This window comes from Phyllostomus discolor, chromosome 5 (genome assembly GCF_004126475.2).
Source record: "Phyllostomus discolor isolate MPI-MPIP mPhyDis1 chromosome 5, mPhyDis1.pri.v3, whole genome shotgun sequence".
NCBI classification, from domain to species: Eukaryota; Metazoa; Chordata; class Mammalia; order Chiroptera; family Phyllostomidae; genus Phyllostomus; species Phyllostomus discolor.
In genome coordinates, this window is record NC_040907.2 from 134,726,687 (window position 1) to 134,749,153 (window position 22,467).

Below are 22,467 nucleotides of genomic sequence, written 5' to 3' on the forward strand. Positions count from 1 at the left end.
GGCCAAGGCCAGAGTCTGACTGAGTCTACTGGTAAAGATTCAAGCAGCCACATTTATATTCAGACAGTTTATTAATTACCTAAGCAGTGACAGATGCCAAGGACTAAGGTCCTTGACCCTGTACCCAAAATTATGACACCAAAACCAAGGGCCTGTGTGCCACACTAGCTGCAGGGTACCCCGTTGCTGAGGAGCCAGTGCTAGAGTGCAGCTGAGCAGTTTCATCTTCTGCCACTCTTTCCAAGGAAGAAAGGGGCAGGAAGCCTCAGGAAGCTATGGAAAGCTGCCTGTCGACAGCCTGTCATGGCAGGTGAGAGAGGGAGGCCCGTGGGAGACGGCCTGAAGCAGCTCATCCCTTTGAAGCCTCCATCCTTTGCCTTCCTGTGGGATCACAAGGTGTTCTGCCAAGGCTCAGATCAGCCTGCATGTCCTGTGTAGATATGTGTAGGGTTCCCAGGGTCTCTTCCTTTATGGCCTTTTTTAAGTTTGAGATATAATTGACAAATAATATTATATCAGTGTCCAGTATAGAACATAATGATTCAATACATATGTATCTATTGCAAAATAATTATCACAATAATCCTAGTTAACATCTACCACCACACAATTATAATTTTTTTCCTTGTGATGAGAACTTTTAAGACCCACTCCCTTAGCAACTTTCAAATATATACAGTATTGTTAGCTATAGTGACCATGCTGTATATTACACCCCCAGGACTTATTTATTTCATAGCTGGGATTTTGTACCATTTGACCACCTTCAGCCATCTCACCCACCCCGAACCCCTTGCTGGTTTTTACTTTAGAGGTCAACATGGTGAGTAGCACTTCAGGACCCGAGAAAGCTTGCACTCTGCGAAGTTCAGGGGCTGTGTAGAGGATTTGTAAGCAGCTGGAAAGGTGAAGGGTAGAGCAAGTAAGAAAAGAGTAGAGCATGGAAAGAACACATAACCACACATGGAATTAAAACTGTCAAGGCGAGAAAGCTGAGAAAGGAGCATGTGAGATGTATTCACAACACTACTTCCTTTCTTCCAGTGCTTTCCACGAGTAGCAACTAGAAACCCCTCAATAAGTTAAACCGTAATCTAGTTCCCAAAGACATATAAACAGAACCATTTATAGCAGACATGCTTTCATTTAATAGTATGAGCTAGACAGATAAGGACCAGAAAGAGAGGGGAGCCTGATGTAAGGTCTTACCATAGAAAATCTCTCAGGTTATCAGATCATCTGGACTCATCTGGTTCTTCTCCGTTGTCATGTTGGTCCAGCTGTTACAGTGCAACATCCAAAATTGTTACGCATTTCACTTTCTCACAGATTTAATACCAACTGGCCTAATTTTAAACAAAACCTGATAATGAGATTGTCCAAACTTAAGAGATTTCCTCAAACAGAAGGGATTTCATTTTTGACCATGTCTTTTCAAGAACTTTTGTTGATTTTTTTTTAGCCATTGTGCCTGTTCTTAAAGTTGCATGCATTAATTTTCTTTTATTCATCTCATTACCATCCACCACTCTTGAATGGGTAACTGTAACTACAACAGCCTCCGCTCCTTCAGTTCGGATAGGTCCTACACCTTGAACAGAAGCTCCTATGCCCGGGACAGCATGATGATCGAAGAACTCCTTGTGCCATCCAAAGAGCAGGTAGGCCTTCTTTTAAAAATGTTTTTTGATTGTTAAACCATCATTTGTATATTTGAATCAACCTCTTTGTCCCATGACAAAAACTGTATTTCGACATGTTTGATTTTGCATTCATAAATCTTCCGGTACTGCCAGTTAAAGAAAAAATTAATTGTGCCATCAGTGGAAATATCCCTCTCTTCTTTTCATGAGTCCCTAAAGTCCCATAGAGAGAAACTCAAAGTCCTAGGAGAGGCATATGGGTCCCTTTTCTCATTTTTAGGTCAAATCTATTTTAACTTCTTAAAAAGAGAGTTAATAATAATTGGTAGCTAAATTTGCTGACATTATCCACATGAATGTTTGATTTTACTAAACAAACTTTGTGTGCATGTTGGAATTTGCTAGAAATGTTTTCAGCAAATAGTTAAAGATTAGATCCTTCCTGTTTTTGGTCTTTTAGTTTCACAGCTGCCTGTAATGGGCCTTCTCAAGATGTGACGTATTGTGCTTTCTACCAGAATCCCTGCCAGGTTCATTTGGTGTTTGTGTAATCCCTTTTTTCAACAATCGTGGTTGAATAGATAATTGGTTTAATATGAGAAGTCCCAGCAACATAGTCCCACCGCAGACAGGCTCGGGATGGTTCATTATTCTAGATACACACACTACCTGATTTATACTTGCAGTCATGTGTTGGTGATGGACAGAACTGTTTGAACCATAAAACTAAGTTTAAAGGTTGCTTATGATATTTAAACAGTGTAAGTAATTGGTGAAACGATGCTGGACTTGCTCACTGCACAATGAAGGTGAATTGGAACAGATGAGTAAGTGAGTCACTTATCACTGAGTTAGAGGTTTATAAGCAGAGACAGTCAGACCTTTGGGACTCCCACGTGTCTGGAGATGCTGGTTTCCAGACACACAGATACACATTGTACATCTCAAGGACCTACAATAAATACTTTATTACTTTTCACTCTCTAGAACATTCTTAGCAAGCGGGCCTTACAGAGGTGGATACAGCAGCTATTTACTGTTTTGTCAGACAAAAAAAACACCCTTTGTGGAATGATTACAGATGCGATATAGCATGTCATGGTTTCAGTAGGTGTTAGCAAAAAAAATCAGTTGTCTCAAACACTGAAGCTAAGGTCTTGAGTGGAAGGCATTCCCCAAGTATTGGTTGAGGTCTTCTACAGAACTCTTTGCTTGGTTGGCTGTGGCCATTATCCTAGTCAGGTAACCCTGACTGCTTCATGTTGTGAACTGAAATGAGATGTTAGTGGGTATATTGGTAATACTTTCAAGTGTTGAAATGCCTGTTATTCTCTATGGCCTAAAAAAAACCCCACAAAACATAAAATTGCAGGTGAGAAGAGATTCCTTGGATATCAGTGACATTTTTCTCTTACATTAAAATATGTGTCTTGTTCTGTAATGGAATAGCAAATTCTTGGGTGAATGTAATCATGGTGTTTATTTCTCAACATGTATTTGCTTTGGGGCAAGGGCATGAAATTGGGACCACTACCAACATTACTGTGACCTCACCGTTGTTGCCCCCACCACCATCACCCACACCCCCATCACTGCCACCGTCACCTCCGCTGCTGCTACCACCATTATCACTGCCATAGCGACACTGCCTCCCAAGGTCTGCACACCAACCTTCAGGTGAACTCTGAACGCCTGCAATGCTGTAAGGCTGCCCCCAGACTTCTGAAGGTTCTCACCTCACCCATCACTGACTCATAAGTCTCTACCTAGACCTGCTTACTCCAGTAGAGTGTAGCGGCAGCATTTACCCAGAATGAAGGATTTGTGAAAAGAAATAAAAGACAAAGAGACATGTTGGGGTAAAACTGATGTTCTCTTGTTCAGTTTGTTGCTGCTTCACTTTCAGAAGCACCTCTGTGGATGTCACAACACTTCTGTCCACTAGTCAGGGGAAAGCACATCTTAAAACCTTTACAAAGAAGTCTTAAGTTGATAACTGCAAAAGCAGCAAGTTGCTTTCTTTGATGAGTGCAGAGAATGCCGTGGTCTGACAGGCATTCCTTGTGGAAAGAACATGTTTAAAGAGCATGTAACCTTACTCCTGGCCAAACACCTTTGTGATAAATTCACCAGAGATTTGGGGAAAAAATATGAAAGGCACAATGACATTTTAGGAACAATTGGAGGCATTTGAAAATGTACTGGCGGTACTGTCAGGAAATTGTTAATTTTCTTAGCAGCGATAACAGTATTGAAGCTATATAGGAGAATATCTCTATTCTGGGGTATGCATGCTGAAGTTTTCAGAACTCAAGTAATTGTTGTTAAGTCAGCTATTTTCAAGTGGTTCAGAAAAAAAGGTGGGGGTGGAGAAAGAAGAAAAATGCAAATGTGACAAAATATTAATTATTGAACCTAGGTGGAGTATATACAGGCATTCCTTATATGGGTTTTTCAACTTTGTAAGAACACCTTCAAAATAAAAACTTGGAGGACAGGGAAGACAATTCCTGAAAGACATACATTCCTCTGTTTAGTTCCTAGTGTCTCATTCATTGTAGAAGAGAGAGAAAAGCCTAGTTCCTCAAAAGAGACGCTTTTGGAGGGAAGAGTCCAGTTACTCTGTGTAAGACTGAGAAGTGTTTACTGTGGAGGTTCATTTACACGCTTTGCATTAAGATTTTAAGTACAAAGTTATTAATTTATGTTTATCATACCTCTAAAGCTATATTTATAAATTTCAAAACAGAATTTCTCCACAGTATTGATTTTGTTTAAAGCATGCAAGAAGTATTCAGTATTTAGAATTCCTAAAGTGAAGTTACCTGACTTACTGTCAGATTGATCACTGCCCTGTTTTTGCCCAGTTCAAGTTCCTTTGAGAAGTTAAGGCAGAAAAGGAATAAAAATTAACTCCCTGAACACTGCTTTCTTTCAACATGAGCAGACATCACCACACAAAGCCTAGTTGCCTCTTTATTATCCTGCTGCTGATTAATCAGTTTGCACAGTAACCACAGGTTCGGGACAGTGGAGACCTAGAATAATCTGCACAGGCCTGCCACCCCCACGCTCCTAAGAACCTGTGCTGGTTGAAGGCTGTGTGGAGGCGAGGGCTGGGAAGGAAGGTGGGGCAAGTAAGCCTGCCCTCATTCTTTCTGGGCCCCACTCAGGATTAGTCCGTAAACCACTTAATCCTTCCCCACCCCTGCCTCAGTCAAGAGTGGACTCTCTTTTTTTTTTCTTACTTTGTTATAAGGTTATCCATGAACTTCTTATTCTTACACTTTACCTGTTAATCAAGAGCCACTTGTAGATATACTTCTGAAAATTGTATGTAAATAAATCACATATTGTGTTTGTCAAAAGATATTACTTAAAGCAGTGACGCTCAGGCCTGACCACTCACGAGAATCACCTGGAAAACATTTAAAAAAAGACAATTGCTCAGGTCCTGATTCAGTAGACTGGGGTGGAGTCGGGTACCAGATTTTTCAGTGCACCTGGAATCAGAAACCTAGTGGGAGTTCTTCACTGGGAGCAGCACTGGAATCTTCTGTGGCTGTTTGGAAAACAAGATGCCCACAGAACCAGAATTCCTCTGCCTGGGTTCCTGGGCACGTGTGTTCTCTAAAGCTCCACAGGTGGCTCTGGAATGCACCTGTAGATAGGACTTTCTGATTTAAAGTGCTCTGGCCAGGGTCCTGTGTGGCAGTCAGTCAACATCTGATGTATTTATTTGTGTTTTAAGCTCAGATTTGTGCATGTCAGGTTGCCTTTGAGCTGTATCTATTTGCGCTTGGAAGTATTCCTTTCCAAATAGGCGGTACTGAGGGAAAGGGATGACTCTAGACTAAAGCCCAGTTGTCTAAGATGAATAGAACAGATTGGTTCTTTCCTACCTTCTGACATCATTATTGAAAGCCCCATCTGGTGTGGCTTACGTTGTGTGTGATCCAGGTCAGCCAGTCCTCATTACCTTAGTGGAGTACTAGTCCTTAGAGACCATAAGCATCAGGAGATAGGGTGGTGATGCTTATGGTGAGGATGGTGATGCTTGTGGTGAAAACAGCTAATTTTGAGTTCCTACTATGTGCCAGATACTATTCTAAGAGTTGTACCAATACTAACTCATTTACAGTTCACAAAAATCCTGTGAGACAATTTCTTGGCTCCGTTCAAAAAGATGAAGAAACACAAGTGCACAGACAGCTTCAGTAACTCACCCCAGGGGACACAGCTGGCAAATAGCAATCACTGGCCACCTGGCTCCAGGGTGCCTCCTTTTAACACTAACCTACTCTTCCAGCACACATCTGCACTGCTCAGTGTGAGTGAGCAGGAAGCCAGCGAAGAGCCCAAGCTTTACCCTGTCCTCCAGGATCTCATACTCACTGGTGTTCTTACTATGGGTGTGGTACCATCATCTTTATCCATTTTTAGCCTGAAAGATTATGTTTAGACATGTGTTACTCATTATGCTTATTTCTAACTCTAATAAGAAGTTCTTATTTAATGTTCTTTAAAGGGAACTGACAATTTATATTCAGCAAGTTATGAAAATTATGGAGAAAATGATTCTGCTTAAAATTATGGCATATAAGACATCATTAAACGAATGGAAATATTTGACCTTTACATGGATGTGAGGTAGAAGGCATGATCATGATCTAAAAATACTTTAGAGGCTAACTAATTAATTACACTTCCTTTGAATGACCCTAGAAGCAGTTGTAAGACCAAAGGATGCATTTTGCCAGCAGAAACGTTAATTCAGTATGATTTCTGGTAGTTATTCAAGGGTGAGAGAAGAGCAGAAATCACTTAAGAGACACGGGTTGGTTTTGCCCACATGTACCAATTCCACTTTCTCTAGGTGGCAGTCACAGGACCTGATGCTCAAACCTCTGCTCCCCCGCCCCCATTTCTCATTCAGTCAATGTAGTTTAGAAGGGGTTGAAATTCTGCCCCCTGCTCCAAGGATGAGCCCCAGACCTGCCCTTTCAGAGCATTCCTTTTCCCGAATTACCATAATTGTGTTAGAACGAAATGAAAAATCTTAGCCAGTCTAGTAAGACTTAAATGTGAGACTTGGTCTAGCCTTTCGGGGGTTGCTAAGTTATAAGATGCAGTGAATCCAAAGCTGCCAGGACTGGAACGTAAAGACCAAGGATTCCTACATCCTTTGAGCCCTGGCTGCATGCAGCCACACCGGTAATAGTGCTGCCCAGACTTTCCCACTGTACAAACAGATAAATTCATCTCAGCCCACTCCCCCACCCCGACCCCTGGGGAGAGGGCGTCTTAAGCCAGTTTAATTTGGGTTTCTGTCCTCACTAATGTGCTTGCAGCTGGTGGTCATCAAACCTGCAGTGAAACAGCTGCATACCAAAGGCAATGCACAAAGTCCCCTGGCATCTTAAAATGCCACTCAGCATTGAAGAGTCTATCATTGTATGCTTTCTCTCCAGGAATAACACTAATTTTAACAAAATAAAAAGAATATGAGCTATGATTTAAGAGAATAGCTATGAAGTTGGGTGTTTCCAAGCAAAAACTCTTGGAAAGGCGTTCTTTGCCCGTTGATCACTAAGGCGTGAGCACCTTCCACTTCCTTTCCATCCTGTTGATGGAGAGGCAGATGTCAATGAAGAGAAAAATGGGGCAGCTGTGCAGCCCTGTCCCTCTTGAGTAGATTGCTTTCATTTGGCAGACTTTCCCTTTCAGACCAGATTGGCCCCAAGTGCTTATGCTTAAGAGGACAAGTGGCAAGGCTTCAAAGGGCGACCAGTTGAGAAGGTTTAACTAGTGTGCAAACAGATGAATTGGCTATTTAAGTGGTAACTGTGGAGATGAGTCTGTAGTTAATATCTGAGTCCTTATTATAGTCTCCCTGTACCTGGAGGCAACTTTTCTCATTTACTTCATGGCTTAGGATTCCAGATCCTTTGAGTTAGACATGGCCTTTTTTGAAGCTAAAGATGATCTCATGTATATTTAGTCATATATTGTGTTATATACTACTTGATATGTTCGTAAATCATGTGTTAGGCAAGTTGGAAGGTTCTTCGGGAGAAATTTCACATTTATTTTTTCAAGACCTAGAAATTTTCAATTATCTCAGTAATAGAAAAGGAGACAAATGCCTAACCAAAAGCTGGTTGTGCTAATAGGTTTCTTCCTGTCTCTCTCAACCCCATTCCACAACCCCACCCCGAAGCACACACACCCTTCCCCGCAGCAGCAGCTTTACCTCCCTGTCTTTCATTTAAGCTGATTTCTAAGGTGCTCTAAAAAATGTGCATGGTGGCAGAAGGTAGCCAGCCCGGGATTAAAGATTTGCTTGAGATAGTCCCCTAGAAGATAAGCACCTTTGACTAGTGATATTTAATATGCTGCTTTTGCTCTTCAAAGTGCTTTGCCAGCATTACCTGAGTGATCCGTTCCACACTTCTGGCAGATTGGTCAGCAAGATTACAGATTTTTCTTTTAAGGCAGAGAAGTTGGTGCTGTGACTTAAGGTAGTGCAGTTCGTTTAGACACCTTGAGCTGGATGTTGGTGTGTTAGCATCTCAGCTTCCACCCTGTCCTTGAGTCACCTTATTTCGTTGAAGTTGGTAGCTAAATTATCTTGAAATCAATCAGATTTGGAAACTCCAAAGAACCCAGCTTCATTATGGTTTATATAATAGTTTTCCATAGGTCTTAAGAGGTAATATAAGCTGACTTCAAGAGAAGAATTACTTTTTTAAAAAAAGACCTGCTTTAGTAAGTCTTTAATTCTATTTTATTTTGCTGCTTGAATCCGGTTTTCTTTTATGGAATCTATTTTTTAAGGTGTGTAGCATGATGTTTTGATACATGCACACATTGTGCAATGATTATTGCAACAATCAAGCTAATTGACATATTCATCATCTTCAGTGGTTATCATTTATTGTGTGATGAGAACACTTCAGATCTACATCTTAGCAAATTCCAAGTATATGATGCATTATTATTAACCTGTACATTAGGTTTCCAGAATTTATTGATCTTATGACTGAAAGTTGATTAATTAATTAACCCTTTGATTAATATCTTCCCTTTTCCTCTACCCTACAGCCTCTGATAACCACCATTCTGTTCTCTGTGACTCTGAATTAGACTTTTTTTAAAGATGCATTCATTTCTTAAAAGAATATTTGCAAGTAGTTGTGCTGGATGTCCAGACAGACCTACTCTTTATTTTGGTATCAGGTTGTCATTTCTTTTGCCCAATATCTACTATCAATCACAATCATTTTAAGACTTAGTGCAGTACCTGCCACAACATTTTGTTAAAGGGATCTTCTCATTTCACGCTTTTAGCCACCTTATGGATTAGGTATTATCATTGCCACCTTACAGACCAACAGACTGGGGCTGGGAGGAGCATTTCACTTGCTCAGTTTCACATTGGGTGGCATTAGATGGTAGAGCTGAGAATAGAATTTCAGTCTGATGGCCACTTGAATCCATTCTGCTGACCACTGAGCCACAGGGCCACTCTAATAAAGGAAGTGTAGCAGACCTGAGGAAAGTACATTCACCTCAGGAAGAGCTGATTTTTTAAATACGTTTTTATTGTATTTTTTATTACCATTTAGTCCCCTTATGCCCCCTCCCCCACAGTCGCCACATTGTTGTCCATAAATCCTTTTTCTCTTCTGTTCAATCGCTGTACCCCCACTCCCTGCTTAGCTATCAACCTGCTTGCTATATATGAGTCTGTCTATTTTGCTTATTAGTTCAGTTCGTTCATTAGATTCCACATATGAGTGAGATCATATGGTATTTGTCTTTCTCTGCCTGGCTAATTTCACTTAGCATAATGTTCTCCAGGTCCATCAATAGTGTCACAAATGGTAAAATTTTCTTCTTTTTTATAGCCAAGTAGTATTCCATTGTATAAATGTCTCATAGTTGTTTTATCCACTCATCCGCTGGTGGAGACTTGGGCAGCTTCTATATCTCGGCAATTGTAAATAAACTGCAATGAACACAGGGGTGCTCATGTTCTTTTGAATTCGTAGTTTTGGGTTCCTTCAGATATATTCTCAGAAGTGTAATAATTGGGCTGAAAGGAAGATCATTTTTAATTTTTTGAGGAATCACCATACTTCCCACAGTGACTGCACCGGCCTGCATTCCCATCAACAGTGCAAAAGGGTTCCCTTTGTCCACCTCCTCACCAGCACTTGTTTGTTGATTTATTGATGATGGCCATTCTGACAGGTGTGAGATGGCACTCATTGTGGTTTAACTTGCATTTCTCTGATGATTAGTGACATTGAACATCTTTTCATATGTCTATTGGATGTTTAGACATGTATTTGCCACAGCCAAAATACCTCTATTGCTTGTTAATCCAGCAGGGATTAACATCTCTGTAGTCTGATAAGACATATGCTATTCTAAAAAACTACATAGATGACTGTAATGTTATCCAAATTTAAGAAATAAATTATCTCCCATTATTGAAAAAAGAGAGTTAGAATCATCACTATCTGTGTTTTTGTTTGCATAGCAATTTAGGATTTTCAAATCACTTTCATAGTACTTGGGTCATTTCATTTTCTCAGTGAATTTGGGCAGTTGATAGAATTGACCCATTCCCCTAATGGGTCAATTCCCCTAATGGGTCAATTAGGAGTGGAGAAGTGGAGGCTCGGTGAGGTTTTTCTGACTTGCCATTCACTGGGCTATGAAATGATGCAGACCAAGTCATCTATTCTTTGTCTGAGGGAACTGACATCCATGTGGGTTCCCCCAGTCCTGGCCCTGTGAAGGCCGCCAACTAATCTGCTGGCTTCTAGGGGAAACAGAGTTGACAGACAAACACCTTAACTGCTATCATCCAACAGTGGGGGTTGACAGCCAGCATCCTGGAGAATCTAGCACCGAGTTAATTAAATTTCTCTTTCTTTTCTTTGCAAATACTCTCCTGTCGCCTGCCTCTTTTCTTCCATGCCCGGACACTTATTTCCAGACCTGGGCATTTGGGCGTGTCCTTATTTGTAAGGCCAGTGTGTACTTGCTCTCCTCTTTCCTCTGATGAATAGGGATAGTGAGAAACTATTTTTGGAAAGTAGTAAGCTCTTGGAGACGGTGATATCATCATTAGTCAGACTTTGGACTCTATTGAATAATGTGCATTTTGATTTTACTAGTAGCCTTGACATCACTGCCAAGAGGAAAAATGATGTGCTTATTTATATGATTTTTGATATGGAAGTATAAAGTCTTATTAAATCAATATGGACTTTTCCCTAATGTAATGTTCTGCTAAAGCCACCTGGTGCTGGTCTTGTGTTGTGAAATGTTCAAAGCCTCTCTGTGAACTACAATTTCCTCATCTGTAGAATGGTTATAATATTACCTCCCAGAGCTACTGGGTTCTGAGGATTCAAAGAACAATAGACAGAAAAGGCCTATAGAGACATTGCTGTTAACATAGGAATTTAAATACTTTTAAGTCAATAAATAACACCTAACTATTTGTAAGATGCATCCTTTTAACCAAATGGACTCTCTTGATTTGGTGTATACAACTGGTTAGTGCTGACCCTGAAACACTTTTCTATTCCACAGACTACCAGATTTTAAGGAATGAGCTAATATAAATGAAACTCCTTGGAAAAGTAGAAACTACTACACATACAAGCAGATGTTATAATTTCCAGCCAACACTTGTTTTGGTGCCAGATTTTTAATGTATATTTTCATTTCATTTCCCTATCAACCAAACCTCAGTTCGAAAATAAGAACACTGAGACTGAGGAAAGTTAAGAAACATTCAATGGACCATGAAACCAGCAAGTACTGTTGGGCATCTCCAAAGGGTTTTCAATAAACAAAAACAAGGAAAGGTCAAAGGCAAAATATTATATTTTCTTTATTCCCACTGGAGGCCAGGTTGAGGGCTGGCTTACTGTCTCAGCCAAGTGGGCCTGCTAACTAAAACTGTGAGACTGACAGACATCTTAGCCAGTGGCCAGCATTGCCTGCCCAGGGCAGACACACCCCTCACGGAGATAGAGTCAGGGGGCAGAGGAGGATATCTGTGCTCTGAAACCAAGCTCAGACCTAGGCTGGTGAAAATCTGATGTGAGCCGAGCTGTCCCAGCTACTTTTCCCATATTCACCACTCAGATGGACCACTCCACAGTTCAAGGGCTGAAAGGACTACAAAGGGCCAGGGAGAGACCCACACTTACACAATGGAGCTGCCATTCCAGAATGGAAAACTTAGGAGTGGGAAAGAAATGTTCTCCATTAATAAGCGGCAACGGCAGTTTTCAGATCCAAGTCTGTGATTCAACGTCAAAGCCAAGTTTTTCCATTAAACCCGGGAACACCCCTACTTGCGGCGGGAAACTCAAGAGCCAACTCCACTTCATTTTTTTTAACCATCTTCACATGTGGTTTCCTATTTATTATTTTAAATAATGAAAGCTTTTTGTTGCTACCATGGTGCCATGCACAACATGTCAGAATATTTCAAAATTCATGTTTTTTTATTAAAATCAGTAAATAGTTTAAATTTCACACTTCAGGTTTACGTAAATGCTAATCTGTAGAAAGAAGTATTCAGAGAAATAGGTAGCTTGAACATGAAGCTACCAACTCATTTTCTTTAAAAACCAAAGGTTCAGTGGAATTACCTTATTTTTTATGTAGATGGCATACTGTTGTAAGAGCATTTTGTTTGTCAGTATTGCAGTTATTAGAATTATTAAGTCTGCCCATAAACCTAAGCAGACCTCTATGGGCAAAAAAAAAAAAAATGGGACAAACATTGGAACATGTAGCTGGTAGTTTAGAACAAGTAAGTAATTTGTTCATTATACACTCACTTTGTGTTAACAATGAAGTTTCAGCGAGCGGTGAGGAGCAGCAAGAGGAAAGGAGCTGGGGTGGGAATGACTGGAAGGGTGCGGAATCCCAGTGTGCCGGCGCATTCCTGCCGTGATAAATATTGCATGATGGCAGTGATACCTGTTTGTGTGATATAATTCATTGGTTCAATAATTAATGTCAGGTTTCTAAGAGTGCCAAAGGTAAATAATTTACTGTAATTACCAAAGAAGAGTGATATTACTTATTTATTAGAACTTTTTTAAAAATGCGAAAAGTAACCTCAGGCCCTCAATGTAGAAGTTGTAGCTTGCTAGAAAAAAATACCATATGCAGCACCACCCACTGTATACTAAATATTTTGCCTTATTCTGAAGATTGTTTAGTTGGGGTGTCCAAAAGTCAGTCAAGTCATTAAATAAGGCTACACTAAATTCAACACCTAGCCTTTGGTTTAACTGCATAGAATTCAGTAACTTTCTGATGTGATGTATTTTGGGGTTAGGACCTTGGTTCTGTGAACTCTTATTAATACTGTTGATTGCACACTCATCCACTGAACGGGTCCTCTCTCACTGAGAGCAGAGAGAGCTGTTCCACATTCCAGACGGGGTAGTGACTTGCACATTCGTGCTGTGCGGTTTTTTGGGTTTTTGGTTTTTTTTTTTCAGTTTGATTTCAGGGCTTTTAAAAAAGTCTTTGTAATTCAGAGTAATTTTTTTTTCAGAGTAATTTTTTAAAGTTTGTTTTATTATTATCAATGTTACACAAATTTGGGTAATAAAAGTCATGCCATTTTCCAAGACACACTCATTAGGGAAAAAAGAAGTTCCGTATAAACCTTCAGCCCCCAATTTATTCTCTCCAGAGGCAACTGCTTAGAGTGCCTTTTGATGATTCTTACACACTTCTATGCCTCTAAATAATAAGTATGTTGCTTCTTGTTGGCTTTTCCTCATTTCAGGAATTATTTATTGACTCTTCCAAATGGAAGATGGGAGCTTTCATTTTTTAAATACCTCTTCTCTCCCACCTATTTTCCCATCCCCCTCTATTCCCTAAGTAGTTGTATTTTTATTTTAGTTATACCAGTATGTGTTCAGTGCTTCTTTAATCATACCTACGTAAATATTGCTTACAGACATGAAGTATATTATGATTGCATTTTCTTTCCAGCATAGTATTTTGCTTTCCCTAGAGTTTTACATTTGGTTGGTGTTCTCTGTACAAATCACTAGTTCAACCCATACACTCCTCCCGAGTTGTGCAAATCTCTCAATATGTTCACACTTGTTAGGTGTTCTATATTTATCTGGTTAATTCATCTCTCCTAGAACTTCCTTACTTGTCAAGTTACTGGTAGGCGCGCCACATCAGAGGTCTTCCTGGTTCCTCCCCCCTCGTCACCCTGAAAACGCCCTGTTCCTGTGTTAGACCCTGCGCCTCACTTCTCGGTTCAGTCCTTCATTTTGGTGGAGTACGACTTTCAGTAGTTTCCTTTACAGAGTGCAGCAGACATACTCGTGTGTGTGTGTGTGTGTGTATGTGTACACATATATATATGAGGGAGAGAGGGGGTTTTTATATAATTCCATTCTTAATTCTATAGTCATACTCTTTTTTTAGCTGGTTATAGAATTTTGGGTTGAAAATCATATCCTCAGAACACTGAAGGAGTTGCGTCATCACCTTTTACTTCAGGGTTTTTTGTTTTTTTTTCTTAAACGTCTGGTCGAAATCTGCCATCTATGGCCATTTTTTCTTCTAAGTTTGGAGAATCTTCCTGTGTCTCCAAGCTGCACCACGGTGGGCTGGAGCGGGGTCTGCACTTCTGTGCAGGCTCCTCACTGTGTAGGTCCTTCCTCTCTGGGGCTCAGGTCTTCGGCTCTAGGCAGGTTTCTTGAATTGTTTCCTTGATTTGTTCTCTGTTTTACTATTTTTCTCTTTCTAGAATTTTTTTGTTTGTTTGGAGAGGGGAGGAAGATTTTAAATTCCTGAGCTGATTTCTCTGCTTTCTTGTATGTTATCTCCTACTTTTTATTTTAAACAATGTTGCCCTAGTTTCTAGGCATTCTTTTCAACTTTAGTGCTGTCATTTTTGTTATGTTCTTTGAGTTCTGTCATTTAATGACAGGGTTTCAGTATTGAGCAGATACTTAACAGGACGAAAATTGAGAGTTGATCTTATTTTTGGTCTGTGGGACAATATCTTTATCAGATTTAAAATATTTTTAACCATTCTCTTCACATACAGCTTCTGCTTTATTTTCCTCTTCAAAATTATACTTATCTTAAATTTTTTCACTGTGTTGCACATGTCTCTGGCTATTTTCTGTATTTTCTATGCTTTTTAAGAAAATCTATCCTTCATTTTGTATGATTTTCTATTTATGCTCCCAATTTGCTAACCTCATGTCCTATTGTATTAGTCAAGAACTAATATTGTATTGAAAACTAGACAAATGCCCATTTGACTGTTTCTTACACATATTCCAGTGCTTTGTCGAACTATCCTCCTTTTATTTTCCTTTTTCTCTCTTTCCCCATATTTTCTTAAACACACTAATCGTAGTTATTTAAAGTTCTTATTAGCATACTTCAACATGTAGGATGACCTGGGAGTCTGTTTATAGTATCTGGATTTTTTTCTGTTTTTGTTCCTGTGCTCTGGCCACGCTTGGCAGTTTTTCCTTGCATGCTAGACGTGAAGTGTAAGAAAGATGCAGACACGACACACCCAATGACGAAGTGTTCCTCCACAGAGGAATACTCCCTCTGCTAGGCAGACAGTGGCGGCTCATTATTTAATCCTATTAAGAGTCTGCTGAAAGGAGGCTGGTTTGCAGCTGGGGTAAAGCTGAGACTACCCTGGTTTGTCCCTAGCCCTTCACAGTCTTTGTTGAAATTCTGGTGTGATTTTCAAGTGTCCTCAGACAAGTCCCAAACTAAGTCTATTTCTCGTTGCAACTGCCAAAAAAAGCTCCATGTGCCTTTCAGAGATTTTCTGGTTGGATTTTGAGTTTCGTGTCCTGCACAGCCTCAGAATTTAACCAATGTATTTATAGAAGGCACGCTCAAGGCCACCCAAGTCTCTCCCAAACTTCTTTGATACTTCTGTTCCCCAGCAATAGTCCCTGCAAATACAAAAGCCCAAATTCCCTCTGCACTGGTTATTGACAAATGCTCAAGTTAAAAATGGCAACAAAACGTCAGCTCAACTGCTCAAAATCTTCCCTCTCCAGAGTACAGCTCCTCCAGTTCATGCCTCAGCTGTTCTCTGCTGCATCCCAAGGTGATTTCCATATTTATCTGGTGTGCTTGGCAGCAGCACCAGGCTACTATGCACCACTTGGAAACAGAAGTCACCAAAACTGAATTTTTTATTTTTATTTTGAGATATGGAAAAGAATTTTATAGTTGTCGTAGAATTAATTTGAATATGTGTTCAAGTGCTTACAATCATGGTCAGAATTATTTTTCTGATTCCTGTTACTATACCAGTAATGTATACCATGATGCTTTCTTAAAAGATGGAAATAACATTGTGTATCAATACATTTTATATTTTAACTCTTTTTTATTGATTATGCTATTACAATTGTCCCAGTTTTTTCTCTTTGTCTTCCTCTACTCAGCAACCCCAACTTCCTCCAGCAGTCCTCCCTTTTGTTCATGTCCATGGTCATGTATATAAGTTCTTTGGCTTCTCCATGTCCTGCACTTGCTCTTAACATCCCCCTGCCTATTCTGTAATTATCAATTTGTACCTCTTAATCCACCTTTTCCCTGATTCTCCCAGATCTCCTTCCCCACTGACCACCTTCCCAGTGACTCCATATTGATGATTCTGTTTCTGCTCTGCTTGCTTATTTAGTTTGTTTTTCAGATTCAGTTGTTGATAGTTATGTATTTATTGCCATTTAAGTGTTTATAGTTTTGATTTTCTTTTTGTTAAATAAGTCTATTTAACATTTCATGTAATAATGGTTTGGTGATAATGAACTTCTTTAGTTTTACCTTATCTGGGAAACACTTTATCTGCCCTTCCATTCTAAATGATAGCTTTGCTGGGAAGAGCAATCTAGGTTGTAGGTCCTTGCTTTTCATCACTTTGAATACTTCTTGCCAATCTGTTCCAGACTGCAAAGATTTTTTTGACAAGTCAGCTGATAGTCTATGGGAACTCCTTTGTAGGTAATCATCTGCTTTTCTTTCACTGCTTTTAAGATTCTCTCTTTATCTTCAACCTTTGGCATTTTAATTATACTGTGTTTTGATGTGGTCCTCTTTGTGTCCATCTTCCTTGAGACTCTGTGCTTCTCGCACTTGTATGTTTATTTCCTTCACTGAATTAGGGAAGTTTTCTTTTATTATTTTTTCAAATAGGTTCCAATTACTTGCTCTTTCTCTTCTCCTTCTGGCCCTCCCATGGTGTGAATATCGAACGTTTGAAGTTGTCCCAGAGGCTCCTCACACTGTCCTCAATATTTTGGGGTTTTTTTTCATCTTGCTGTACTGATTGGATATCTTTTTCTTTCTTATGTTCCAAATCATTGATTTGATTCTCGGCTTCATTCACTTCACTGTTGATTCCCTGTAAATTGTTCTTTATTTCAGCTAGTGTATCCTTCATTTCTGACTGGATCTTTTTTATGCGGTTGAGCTCCTCAGTAAGTTCCTCGAGCATCCTTATAACCAGTGTTTTGAACTCTGCATCTGATAGATTGCTTATCTCCATTTTGTTTAGCTCTTTTTCTGGAGTTTTGATCTTTTTTTCATTTGGGCCATATTTCTTTGTCTCATCATTTTGGCAGCCTCCCTGTGTTTGTTTCAATGTATTAGGTAGAGCTGCTTTGAATCCATGTTTTGGTAGCATGTAGTAGTTGTCCTGTGGTATTTGTCCTGTAGGGCCCAGTGGTACAGCCTCCCCTATTCCCCAAGCTGGGTACTCGAGGTATGCCCTCTGTGAGGGCTGAACATTCCCTCTTCTTATAGATGAGTGTTGAATGCTGTCAGCCAATCAGTGGGAGAGATTTACCCAGTCCAGACAGCTTGTAGGACTGGCTATGCCCCTGGCTAGCATCCACCTCCCTGTGTGGCTTGTGGAGGTGGTTGGGTAGTGCTCCACTGTGCTCTGTAACTGTCTGCTGGGTGAGCAGGCCCTCAGCTTCCCCAGGTGGTGCAGGCCGAGGTCAGCCTCCACCTGTGTTCTGTCTGGGGCCCCTTGGCTTAAGCTATAAAGCAATCTGCAGATGGCTGCTACTAGTGTTGGGCCTTGGGCCACTCAGTGAGAGGTACAGGGACTGGGCTCAGTTATTGCTTGTTTGAGCACATTTAGGAAGGTCTGAGGCCTAGCCCAATCCTTCACAAGGAAAACCACTGCTACCAGCTTGGGTGGGCCTGTAAGTTACATGGGGCAGACCTGAGGTAATTGTCAGGGAGGGGCTTATCACTGTGTAAGCCAGGCTGATGGAGACTCAGCTATGGTACCCCTCACTCTGGCTCTATGTGGGGGCAGGTTCAGAAAAAGAATAATGGCCACTCTCTGCAATTCTGTGTGGGAGGAAACTATTCCCCGGCTCTCACCCTGATGCCAGAGGCTCTCACCCCATTTCTTCTCCATATGCCATTGGTGCCCTTCAAGGTATTGCCCTGGTGCTGGAGCTCAGATGGAGTGAGTCTGAATAAGTCTTTGTGCACAGGTCCCCCAAGAGGAGATGTCTGAGAACCCTGCAGTTTCTTCTGTTGACTCAACTGCCACTGGTTTTTACAGCCAGCAGTTACGGAGACTTATCTTCCTGGCATTGGAATCCTTAGCTGAGTGGACTGGTGTGGGGCTGGGATCTCTTGCTTCTAAGCTATCCCTCCATATTATACCCACCACACATGGATTTGGGACCAGACTATTCCATGTCTCTGCATCTCGGCCCCTCTGTTTTTCCTACCTGTCTGGATGAATGTGGTTTCTTTAATTCCTTAGTTGTTAGACTTCCATATAGCTCAATTTTCTGACAGTTCTGAGTGATATTTGTTCTGTAGTTTAGCTGTAATTTTGCTGTGGTTGTGTGAGGAGGTGAGCCATGTTAACCTTTGGCTCCATCTTGACTGGAAGTCTCCTATTTTCTGGTTCTTGAAACATCAATGTAGATCTGTAATGAAGTATATAAAAAGTATTTATTTTGAACGTTAGACTCTCTGGACTTACAGAGACACGTGGGTACTACCTGCCCTTATAGAGACATATGGGTGTATATTGTAAGTTCAGCGAAGCCAGTGTCTATGGGTTGTTGATGCAATCTCTCATTTTATTTTTCAGCATCTAACATTCACTAGAGAATTTGATTCAGATTCTCTTAGACACTATAGCTGGGCTGCAGACACCTTGGACAATGTCAATCTTGTCTCAAGTCCTGTTCATTCTGGGTAAGTGACCTAAAAGTCATTTTTCTCTATCCTACTAAATTTACATTGCATTTAATATTTGCAGTTATAAACGCATATTGACAAGCTTCATATGTATGAAATACTGACCTTGTTAGGACTTTACTAGTAAGTGTATGTGGCATATTTATAACTTATTAGTAAATATTTTCCTAAGCAAATTTGTGTTATCTACTTTTATTAATGGAAGCACAGTATTAGAGAGGAAATTCATTAAAGTGTTGGTGCCTAAAATTTTCCTGGCTGTGCTGGTACATTTTTAGGTCTTTAATTAAGTATCTGATTTTCCTGTCTAATAAAAAAATACATATATAAGTATTTTGATTAATTTACCTCACTATTTCTGTTACCAGTGTTGGGATTTCTGGATTCCCCAAGACAGAAATTGAGAGGAAACCCCAGAGAAATTTCCAGACAGATTTTATTAAACTTACGCTCAAGCACAAGGGAGGCAGCCCAGAGGAAAAGAAGGTCCTCCGAACTGGCTCAGGGGCTGGCTTTGTGTGGGGACACAGGTTGGGGACAAAGTGGGCAGGCTTTTTGGGGACAAAAAGGAGGATCACAGAATTTTGCATTTCAGGGTTAGATGAATTCCTTTACCAGCTGCCTGGCCTTGAGGCTACATTTCCACCAGATGCTGTGGGGCAAGATGGCAGACTGCTCATCACCGCCTCCGTAGGACCGTTACATAGCAGACCAATCTTGACCAACTTATAGTTTAAGCAGGCAGTTAGAAGGCAGGTAAAATCAGCTACCTCTATGTTTTCTGAGTACAGAGTAGAAGGGTGGTGACATGTTTGTGGCCAGTTTATCCCAGATTCCTTCTGACCACGTAGTCCAATGGTTTTCAACCTTTTCCATCTCATGGCACCCAAAAAGTAATTACTAAAATGTTGTGGCACACCAAAACATATATTTTTGCCAATCTGACAAAAAAAATAACTAAATTTTTGATTCATTCACATCATTATATTGGTTGTGTTGGCTGTTACCATTTTTTTATTTGACAGTGTAAGGGAAAAGAGGTCAGTGCCCCTGACTACGTTGAGTCAGGTATGGCTTGTTTAAAAAATCTTGGGACACACCAGCGTGCCTCGAAAGGCACACTGGGCAAAAATCGCTCACCTAGTCTTCACTTGGCTTCATAACCCCCACCCCTGGTGTTTTCTATTCCTGCACTCAAGGCCCTATGCTGTCTCAGTTCTTCGGTGCTTTGCCTCAAATGGCAGAAGAATTTCACTCAAAAATTCAGTTTTTAAATAAGCAGTAAACTCCGTTGTTCCTATATTTTTCTCATGGTATGGGCCTTTGATTTGACAAGTGGTTGGTTTTGTGTGGTTTTCCTTCAAAAAGGAAATACCAATTTAAAATCTCTAGATCAAGTTTGGTACCTTTTGCATACCTGAAATAAAATTATAGTTAAATTATAATTGCAATGATAAAAATTGCAATTAGAAAAAATATATATAAAGAAACCCACTTTAAAAAAATAACTGGACCAACATATGTCCACATACATTGTGGTAAGAGCCACATCAGACAGGCCTCCTCACCGTCCCGCTGTCAGCAAACCCCGGGCTGCTGGCTGAAAGCTGGCCTGCTTCAACTGCTGAATTGGTAATCAATATATTATTAAATAATGGCATTCTTTACCTATAGGTTATTACAATTTGGGAGAGAGGTTACCCATACAAATGGAATAGAAATAATTGCATTCAGATGGTGAAATTTCAAGGTATTTTCACCTCTGAAATGGGTGTTTAGACCACAAATTAGTTGTGATCCAGGACAAGGGCTGACTCATTTGGAATTAAATAAATTAACAATAATTAACATTTATTAAGTTCTATATGTATTATATGAAGTATTTTCTGCTGCTTTTAATTAAAGTAAATCATGAAGCTAACATTTACCTTGTGCTTTTCATGTACCTGACATTGTGCTAAATGTTTTACAAGTATTATCTTATTTAGTACATTTTGAACCTAAAATGACACCATGAGAAAAGTTTTACACATTATCCCACGTTTACAGAGAAAAGTCTGAGACTCAGAGTAATGTGCTAGTTCAAATATTCGAAAAAAATTGAAGCTTGGAACACCACAGTTTTGAAAAACAAATCACTGCAGTATCATTTAAATGGCAGTAATTTACACAAAAAATGCTTTATAAACTATAAACTACGTGGTGGTCTTTGAGTCATTAATGTTGCATTTCTTTAAATTAGAAAAACCTTTAATTATAGTAATGGTAATTATTAAACTGCTAAGAATAGTTATGCAGTTTATATTAGATATATATGAGTCTAAAATTGCAAAAGCCAAAACACCCAGAGTTTAGAAGGGAAATAAGAAATACTTGGAATACATTCGGTAGGCAGACGTTGAAGAGTTCTTTGAATCAAGCTTGGTAAATTGCTACCATGTTACAAAAAGATCTAGAACCAGCATTTTGTACCCTCCACGTAGGAAAGGGAAGTACTACCATTAATTTAGTTAACTGAGAAGTTGAGGGAGCATAGGGTAACACAATCAGAAATGAACTTTCCCATATATTGGAGACAGTGAAGTATTTGAATATGCAAATCATCTCTCCTTGAATTTATTAAAGACAATAGACGTATATTCAGGAAAGCAAAAGTAATGGTAGCTAATGTGGACTTATTTGAAAAGAAAGTATAGACTTGGTATATACTTAGAAACAGTTCACTTATGCTAGGTCTGTGGACAAGCTTATTCATGGCAAGTATTTTTTCCAAGTCGTCCCACAAATGCCAGATGCCTTGGTTTCGTGTTCTGATGGTTTTTATTTTTCTTTTGCTTATCATTGACATTTTCTGTTGCTTGCTTGTAATTATCTTACATTAATTTTTCCCATTTGCTTTCTAAATTATTTTGCAGCTATTCTTCTCCACTTCCTCAGTATGATTCAAGGTGATAACTGTGTCCTTTATGTGACCCATCCTTTTCTGTATTTTTAATTTATGTGACTTTCTCCCCACAGTTAGCTTGTGTCGGTGTCTGTAGTGTATCAGCATTTGTCATCTTGCTGTTCCTAAAACTAGAAATATTCATGTGTTAATTTTAGGATTATTTGTAGAATTCCTGCTTTCATTTAAATATTAGTAAGATACAATACATATGATTAAACATCACCTTTTAATTTGTTTCTGTAAGTTATACTGCATGGAATTTTATTTTGTACAGAGTATGTAAAGAATGAGTTTAGAAAGCAAATCATTATATTTCATAACGTAATTGAATAGTAGGCCCTTACCCTGTTGCACCTGTACTCCCCACTTTCCTCAGTCCGTTGGCTCTATAGCACTGATGACTTAGACAGCAAATAATTGGTCCTGAGCTCCAGGTCTGCACTGGGTGCTATCAGAACACAGACATTATTCCAATTGGTCATTAAAATCTTCTAAGCCATGCTTTTTCTGTTTGGTTCTGATAGTCTTTGCAGTTGGGATATTTTCATATTGACACTGATTATCTTTTTTTAA

General features: G+C 39.7%; 1 protein-coding gene across 1 annotated transcript in view; it reads left to right on the top strand.

The window, feature by feature from the left end:
* The window catches only part of ANK3 (ankyrin 3), a 328,085-nt gene that overhangs the window by 229,970 nt on the left and 75,648 nt on the right, over positions 1-22,467 (top strand). The window contains 2 exon segments of the mRNA XM_036026924.1: positions 1,559-1,661; positions 18,838-18,944. Coding sequence (XP_035882817.1) covers positions 1,559-1,661; positions 18,838-18,944 — 210 coding nt within the window.